The 9,208-nt window shown below is 50.7% G+C and overlaps 1 protein-coding gene across 1 annotated transcript; it reads right to left on the minus strand.

Annotated features, from left to right (window-relative positions):
• Positions 1 to 3,650: 3,650 nt before the first annotated feature.
• LOC135534590 (actin-binding protein WASF2-like) lies at positions 3,651 to 4,523 on the minus strand. The gene is made up of 2 exons (XM_064961537.1): positions 4,506 to 4,523; positions 3,651 to 4,028 (listed from the first exon to the last, which is right to left on the minus strand). The coding sequence occupies exons 1-2, from the start codon at positions 4,506 to 4,508 to the stop codon at positions 3,717 to 3,719; spliced, it is 315 nt and encodes a 104-aa protein (XP_064817609.1). The 5' UTR covers positions 4,509 to 4,523; the 3' UTR covers positions 3,651 to 3,716.
• Between the last annotated feature and the right edge of the window lie 4,685 nt (positions 4,524 to 9,208).

Raw genomic sequence — 9,208 nt, forward strand, 5'->3', positions numbered from 1 at the left:
CATACAGTACTCTGAGTGGGAGAGAGAGAGAGAGAAAGACTTCACAGCCAGTCATACAGTACTCTGAGTGGGAGAGAGAGAGAGAGAAGAAGACCTCACAGCCAGTCATACAGTACTCTGAGTGGGGAGAGAGAGAGAGAAGACTTCACAGCCAGTCATACAGTACTCTGAGTGGGAGAGAGAGAGAGAGAGAAGACCTCACAGCCAGTCATACAGTACTCTGAGTGGGAGAGAGAAGAAGACCTCACAGCCAGTCATACAGTACTCTGAGTGGGAGAGAGAGAGAGAGAGAGAGAAGACTTCACAGCCAGTCATACAGTACTCTGAGTGGGAGAGAGAGAGAGAGAGAGAACTTCACAGCCAGTCACACAGTACTCTGAGTGGGAGAGAGAGAGAGAGAAGACCTCACAGCCAGTCACACAGTACTCTGAGTGGGAGAGAGAGAGAGAGAGAAGACTTCACAGCCAGTCACACAGTACTCTGAGTGGGAAGAGAGAGAGAGAAGACTTCACAGCCAGTCACACAGTACTCTGAGTGGGGAGAGAGAGAGAGAGAAGACTTCACAGCCAGTCACACAGTACTCTGAGTGGAGAGAGAGAGAGAAGACTTCCACAGCCAGTCACACAGTACTCTGAGTGGGAGAGAGAGAGAGAAGACTTCACAGCCAGTCACACAGTACTCTGAGTGGGAGAGAGAGAGAGAGAGAAGACTTCACAGCCAGTCATACAGTACTCTGAGTGGGAGAGAGAGAGAGAGAAGACTTCACAGCCAGTCATACAGTACTCTGAGTGGGAGAGAGAGAAGACTTCACAGCCAGTCACACAGTACTCTGAGTGGGAGAGAGAGAGAGAGAAGACTTCACAGCCAGTCATACAGTACTCTGAGTGGGAGAGAGAGAGAGAGAGAAGACTTCACAGCCAGTCATACAGTACTCTGAGTGGGAGAGAGAGAGAGAAGACTTCACAGCCAGTCACACAGTACTCTGAGTGGGAGAGAGAGAGAGAGAAGACTTCACAGCCAGTCACACAGTACTCTGAGTGGGAGAGAGAGAGAGAGAGAGAGAGAGAGAGAGAGAGAAGACTTCACAGCCAGTCACACAGTACTCTGAGTGGGAGAGAGAGAGAGAGAAGACTTCACAGCCAGTCACACAGTACTCTGAGTGGGAGAGAGAGTAGAAAATACTTGAATCAGTCATAGAGCCCATTGTTCTTTATGGTTGTGAGGTCTGGGGTCCGCTCACCAACCAAGACTTCACAAATGGGACAAACACCAAATTGAGACTCTGCACGCAGAATTCTGCAAAATATCCTCAGTGTACAACGTAGAACACCAAATAATGCATGCAGAGCAGAATTAGGCCGATACCCACTAATTATCAAAATCCAGAAAAGAGCAGTAAAATTCTATAACCACCTAAAAGGAAGCGATTCCCAAACCTTCCACAACAAAGCCATCACCTACAGAGAGATGAACCTGGAGAAGAGTCCCTAAGCAAAGTTGGTCCTGGGGCTCTGTTCACAAACACACCCTACAGAGCCCCATGACAGCAGCACAATTAGACCCAACCAAATCATGAGAAAACAAAAAGATAATTACTTGACACATTGGAAAGAATTAACAAAAAAACAGAGCAAACTAGAATGCTATTTGGCCCTACACAGAGAGTACACAGCGGCAGAATACCTGACCACTGTGACTGACCCAAAATTAAGGAAAAGCTTTGACTATGTACAGACTCAGCGAGCATAGCCTTGCTATTGAGAAAGGCCGCCGTAGGCAGACATGGCTTCCCAAGGGAAGACAGGCTATGTGCTCACTGCCCACAAAATGAGGTGGAAACTGAGCTGCACTTCCTAACCTCCTGCCCAATGTATGACCATATTAGAGACATATTTCCCCAGATTACACAGATCCACAAAGAATTCGGAAACAAATCCAATTTTGAAAACTCCCATATCTACTGGGTGAAATTCCACAGTGTGCCATCAGAGCAGCAAGATTTGTGACCTGTTGCCACGAAAAGGGCAACCAGTGAAGAACACGCACCATTGTAAATACAACACATATCTATGCTTATTTATTTTATCTTGTGTCCTTTACTCATTTGCACATTGTAAAAACACTGTATATATATATAATATGACATTTGTAATGTCTTTATTGTTTTGAAACTTCTGTATGTGTGATGTCTACTGTTAATTTTTATTGTTTATTTCACTTTATATATTATATACCTTACTTGCTTTGGCAATGTTAACATATGTTTCCCATGCCAATAAAGCCCCTTGAATTGAAATTGAGAGAGAGAGAGAGAAGACTTCACAGCCAGTCACACAGTACTCTGAGTGGGAGAGAGAGAGAGAGAGAGAGAGAGAAGACTTCACAGCCAGTCATACAGTACTCTGAGTGGGAGAGAGAGAGAGAGAAGACCTCACAGCCAGTCACACAGTACTCTGAGAGAGAGAGAGAGAGAGAGACTTCACAGCCAGTCACACAGTACTCTGAGTGGGAGAGAGAGAGAGAGAGGACTTCACAGCCAGTCACACAGTACTCTGAGAGAGAGAGAGAGAGAGAGAAGACTTCACAGCCAGTCATACAGTACTCTGAGTGGGAGAGAGAGAGAGAGAGAGAGAGAGAGAAGACTTCACAGCCAGTCATACAGTACTCTGAGTGGGAGAGAGAGAGAGAGAGAGAAGACTTCACAGCCAGTCACACAGTACTCTGAGTGGGAGAGAGAGAGAGAGAAGACTTCACAGCCAGTCACACAGTACTCTGAGTGGGAGAGAGAGAGAGAGAAGACTTCACAGCCAGTCACACAGTACTCTGAGTGGGAGAGAGAGAGAGAGAAGACCTCACAGCCAGTCATACAGTACTCTGAGTGGGAGAGAGAGAGAGAGAGAGAAGACTTCACAGCCAGTCACACAGTACTCTGAGTGGGAGAGAGAGAGAGAGAGAGAAGACTTCACAGCCAGTCATACAGTACTCTGAGTGGGAGAGAGAGAGAGATAGAGAGAAGACTTCACAGCCAGTCACACAGTACTCTGAGTGGGAGAGAGAGAGAGAGCCTCACAGCCAGTCACACAGTACTCTGAGTGAGAGAGAGAGAAGACTTCACAGCCAGTCATACAGTACTCTGAGTGGGAGAGAGAGAGAGAGAGAGAGAAGACTTCACAGCCAGTCACACAGTACTCTGAGTGGGAGAGAGAGAGAGAGAGAGAGAGAAGACTTCACAGCCAGTCACACAGTACTCTGAGTGAGAGAGAGAGAAGACCTCACAGCCAGTCACACAGTACTCTGAGTAGAGAGAGAGAAGACCTCACAGCCAGTCACACAGTACTCTGAGTGGGAGAGAGAGAGAGAGAGAAGACTTCACAGCCAGTCACACAGTACTCTGAGTGGGAGAGAGAGAGAGAGAAGACCTCACAGCCAGTCACACAGTACTCTGAGTGGGAGAGAGATACTGTCACACCGCCGCCGACTGTGTAAATCCCGCCGCGATTTCACAGCAATCGAAACTCTCTCACATTTATTGGTAAAGTTTGTGAAACAACGTGTTTTTTGGGCCAAATGTTCCCGGGCTGTAAATGTACCTTCAGTCTAACGCGCGATGACAAAGGAAGAAGGGAAACTTTTAATCCAAATTCTACTCCTTATTGATTCAAACCAAGTATAAAGGATTTTGGGACAACCGTTGATGATCGATTGCGAAGCCAGTATCATACCTGTTGAGGGGGAGACGGCTGCATGTACCCCTGCGGTGGTGGTGGGGGCTGCATGATGGTCTGGGAGGGAGGGGGTGGAGGAGGGGGTGGAGGAGGATGATGGAGGTGTCTGGTGTTAGGCTGGTAGCCAGACTGAGGGGACGGGGGCTGTGCCGTGGTGGCCATGATAAAGCCCGTCTGGGGTGGAGGGTGTTGGGTGAGGACAGTGGGCCCCTGGGTCTGGTACATGGCGGGGGGCTCCGGGGCCTCCCTGGCACCCTGACGACTCAGAGTCATCTGGCTGAAGTGGGGAGCCAGCTCCTCACCCTGAGAGGGAGAAATGGTTATTACAAACAGTTACTGGTGGGCTTGACACAGTAACCAATAAACTGATTGTAGGTTAAACTGGATATGATGATTATCATTTGAAGATATTTGCCCCTAAAAATAAAACCTTTCTATCTTCTTCACAGCATAATGACTACCAGAAGGTGTTCGTAGTGAAGACGTAGGTGTGAATATAGAGTTGTGATGATGATTGTCATATTGCCACTTCAGTCTAATAGGGACTAACAAGACCGGGAGAGAAAGCCAAGATATGGAAGGTTTGGTGTTATATTTACTGTTTATAGAGAGAGAATGTATGAAGGGTACTAGTAACATGTACTGCTTGGAGGGAAGAGAGACTGGGCTCAGTAACAGTACATTATAAAGATATGGATGGTCGTACTACCATGTACTGCTGGGGGAAGAGAGACTGGGCTCAGTAACAGTACATTATAAACATATGGATGGTCGTACTACCATGTACTGCTGGGGGGAAGAGAGACTGGGCTCAGTAACAGTACATTATAAAGATATGGATGGTCGTACTACCATGTACTGCTTTATAAACATATGGATGGTCGTACTACCATGTACTGCTGGGGGGAAGAGAGACTGGGCTCAGTAACAGCACATTATAAAGATATGGATGGTAGTACTACCATGTACTGCTGGGGGAAGAGAGACTGGGCTCAGTAACAGTACATTATAAAGATATGGATGGTCGTACTACCATGTACTGCTGAGGGAGGAGACTGGGCTCAGTAACAGTACATTATAAACATATGGATGGTCGTGCCATGTACTGCTTTCATAAAGTACATATAAAGATATGGATGGTCGTACTACCATGTACTGCTGGGGGAAGGAGAGACTGGGCTCAGTAACAGTACATTATAAAGATATGGATGGTAGTACTACCATGTACTGCTGGGGAAGAGACTGGGCTCAGTAACAGTACATTATAAAGATATGGATGGTGGTACTACCATGTACTACTGGGGGAAGAGAGACTGGGCTCAGTAACATTATAAAGATATGGATGGTCGTACTACCATGTACTGCTTTATAAACATATGGATGGTCGTACTACCAGTACATTATAAAGATATGGATGGTCGTACTACCATGTACTGCTGGAGGGAGGAGAGACTGGGCTCAGTAACAGTACATTATAAACATATGGATGGTCGTACTACCATGTACTGCTGGGGGAAGAGAGACTGGGCTCAGTAACAGTACATTATAAACATATGGATGGTAGTACTACCATGTACTGCTGGAGGGAGGAGAGACTGGGCTCAGTAACAGTACATTATAAAGATATGGATGGTAGTACTACCATGTACTGCTGGAGGGAGGAGAGACTGGGCTCAGTAACAGTACATTATAAAGATATGGATGGTAGTACTACCATGTACTGCTGGAGGGAGGAGAGACTGGGCTCAGTAACAGTACATTATAAAGATATGGATGGTAGTACTACCATGTACTGCTGGAGGGAGGAGAGACTGGGCTCAGTAACAGTACATTATAAAGATATGGATGGTAGTACTACCATGTACTGCTGGAGGGAAGAGAGACTGGGCTCAGTAACAGTACATTATAAACATATGGATGGTCGTACTACCATGTACTGCTGGGGGAAGAGAGACTGGGCTCAGTAACAGTACATTATAAACATATGGATGGTAGTACTACCATGTACTGCTGGGGGGAAGAGAGACTGGGCTCAGTAACAGTACATTATAAACATATGGATGGTCGTACTACCATGTACTGCTTGGAGGGAAGAGAGACTGGGCTCAGTAACAGTACATTATAAAGATATGGATGGTAGTACTACCATGTACTGCTTGGAGGGAAGAGAGACTGGGCTCAGTAACAGTACATTATAAAGATATGGATGGTCGTACTACCATGTACTGCTGGAGGGAGGAGAGACTGGGCTCAGTAACAGTACATTATAAACATATGGATGGTCGTACTACCATGTACTGCTTTATAAACATATGGATGGTCGTACTACCATGTACTGCTGGAGGGAGGAGAGACTGGGCTCAGTAACAGTACATTATAAAGATATGGATGGTAGTACTACCATGTACTGCTGGGGGAAGAGAGACTGGGCTCAGTAACAGTACATTATAAAGATATGGATGGTAGTACTACCATGTACTGCTGGGGGAAGAGAGACTGGGCTCAGTAACAGTACATTATAAAGATATGGATGGTCGTACTACCATGTACTGCTTTATAAACATATGGATGGTCGTACTACCATGTACTGCTGGGGGAAGAGAGACTGGGCTCAGTAACAGTACATTATAAAGATATGGATGGTCGTACTACCATGTACTGCTTTATAAACATATGGATGGTCGTACTACCATGTACTGCTGGGGGGAAGAGACTGGGCTCAGTAACAGTACATTATAAAGATATGGATGGTAGTACTACCATGTACTGCTGGGGGAAGAGAGACTGGGCTCAGTAACAGTACATTATAAAGATATGGATGGTAGTACTACCATGTACTGCTGGGGGAAGAGAGACTGGGCTCAGTAACAGTACATTATAAACATATGGATGGTCGTACTACCATGTACTGCTGGGGGAAGAGAGACTGGGCTCAGTAACAGTACATTATAAAGATATGGATGGTCGTACTACCATGTACTGCTGGGGGGAAGAGAGACTGGGCTCAGTAACAGTACATTATAAAGATATGGATGGTCGTACTACCATGTACTGCTGGGGGAAGAGAGACTGGGCTCAGTAACAGTACATTATAAACATATGGATGGTAGTACTACCATGTACTGCTGGGGGGAAGAGAGAGGCAGGAGGACCTGAGAGATGGAGGGAGGGGGAGAGATGGAGGGAGGGGGAGAGATGGAGGGAGAAGGGGAGAGATGGAGGGAGGGGGAGAGATGGAGGGAGGGGGAGAGATGGAGGAGAGATGGATGGAGGGATGGGGGAGAGATGGAGGGAGGGGGGAGAGATGGAGGGAGGGGGAGAGATGGAGGGAGGGGGAGAGATGGAGGGAGGGGGAGAGATGGAGGGAGAGGGAGAGATGGAGGGAGGGGGAGAGATGGAGGAGAAGGGGAGATGGAGGGAGGAGATGGAGGAGAGATGGATGGAGGGATTAGGGAGAGATGGAGGGAGGAGAGATGGAGGGAGGAGAGATGGAGGGAGGGGAGAGATGGAGGAGGGGGAGAGATGGAGGAGAAGGGGAGAGATGGAGGGAGGGGGAGAGATGGAGGAGGGGGAGAGATGGAGAGATGGATGGAGGGATGGGGGAGGAGATGGAGGGAGGGGGAGAGATGGAGGGAGGGAGAGATGGAGGGGGAGGGGAGAGATGGAGGGAGGGGGAGGGATGGAGGGAGGGAGATGGAGGGAGATGGAGGAGGAGATGGAGGGAGGGGGGAGAGATGGAGAGGAGAGATGGAGGGGGAGGGGGAGAGAGATGGAGGAGGGGGAGAGATGGAGGGAGGGGGAGAGATGGAGGAGGGGGAGAGATGGAGGGGAGAAGGAGATGGAGGGGAGGGGAGAGATGGAGGAGATGGATGGAGGGATGGGGAGGAGAGATGGAGGGAGTGGGGAGATGGAGGAGGGGGGAGATGGAGGGGAGGGGAAGTGGAGGGGAGAAGGGGAGAGATGGAGGGGAGGGGAGATGGAGGGAGGAGAGATGGAGGGAGGATGGATGGAGGGATGGGGAGAGATGGAGGAGGGGAGAGATGGAGGGGGGGAGAGATGGAGGGGGGGGAGATGGAGGGGAGGGGAGAGATGGAGGGAGAGGAGATGGAGGAGGGGGAGAGATGGAGGAGAAGGGGAGGAGATGGGAGGGGAGGGGGAGAGATGGAGGGAGGGGGGGAGATGGAGGGGGGGGAGAGATGGAGGGAGGGGAGAGATGGAGGGAGGGGGAGAGATGGAGGGAGGGAGAGATGGAGGGAGAAGGAGATGGAGGAGGGAGGGGAGTGGAGGAGGGGGGGAGAGATGGAGGAGATGGATGGAGGGATGGGGGAGAGATGGAGGGAGGGGAGAGATGGAGGGAGAGGGAGAGATGGAGGAGGGGGAGAGATGGAAGGGGAAAGGGGAGAGATGGGGGAGGAGAGATGGAGGGAGGGGAGGGGAGATGGGGGGAGAGATGGAGGGAGGGGGAGAGATGGAGGGAGGGGGAGAGATGGAGGGAGGGGAGAGATGGAGGGGGAGGGGGAGAGATGGAGGGAGAGGGAGAGATGGAGGAGGGAGAGATGGAGGGAGAAGGGGAGATGGAGGGAGGGGAGAGATGGAGGAGGGGGAGAGATGGAGGAGAGATGGATGGAGGGATGGGGGAGAGATGGAGGGAGAGGGAGAGAGATGGAGGCAGGGGGAGAGATGGAGGGGAGGGGGAGAGATGGAGGGATGGAGGGAGGGGAGAGATGGAGGGAGGGGGGGAGAGATGGAAGAGATGGAGGGGGGGAGAGATGGAGGGAGAGGGAGAGATGGAGGGGAGGGGGGGAGAGATGGAGGGAGGGGGAGAGATGGAGGGAGGGAGGAGAGGGAGGGAGGGGGAGATGGAGGGAGAGGGGAGGGGGAGGGGGAGGGGAGATGGAGGGAGGGGAGATGGAGGGAGGGGGAGAGGGGAGGGAGGGAGATGGAGGAGAGATGGAGGGAGAGATGGAGGGAGGGAGAGATGGAGAGAGGGAGAGATGGAGGGAGGGGGAGAGGATGGAGGAGAGATGGATGGAGAGGGAGATGGAGGAGAGATGGAGGGAGATGGAGGGAGGGGGGGAGATGGAGGGGAGAGATGGAGGGGGAGAGATGGAGGGAGGGGGAGATGGAGGAGATGGAGGAGGGGGAGATGGAGGAGAGACGGATGGAGGGATGGGGAGAGATGGGAGGGAGGGGAGAGGGAGAGAGATGGAGGGAGAGTGGATGGAGGGAGGGAGATGGAGAGGGAGGGGGAGAGATGGAGGGAGGGGGGAGGAGATGGGAGCAAAGATGGATGGAGAGGGAGATGGAAGGGAGAGATGGAGGGAGAGGAGAGAGATGGAGGGAGGGGGGAGGGAGATGGAGGGAGGGGGAGATGGAGGGGGGGGGAGAGGGGAGGGAGGGGGAGATGGAGGGAGAAGGGGGAGATGGAGGGAGGGGAGAGATGGAGGGAGAGATGGATGGAGGGGAGAGAGATGGAGGGAGGG

This window comes from Oncorhynchus masou, unplaced genomic scaffold (assembly GCF_036934945.1).
Source record: "Oncorhynchus masou masou isolate Uvic2021 unplaced genomic scaffold, UVic_Omas_1.1 unplaced_scaffold_3623, whole genome shotgun sequence".
Lineage (NCBI taxonomy): Eukaryota > Metazoa > Chordata > Actinopteri > Salmoniformes > Salmonidae > Oncorhynchus > Oncorhynchus masou.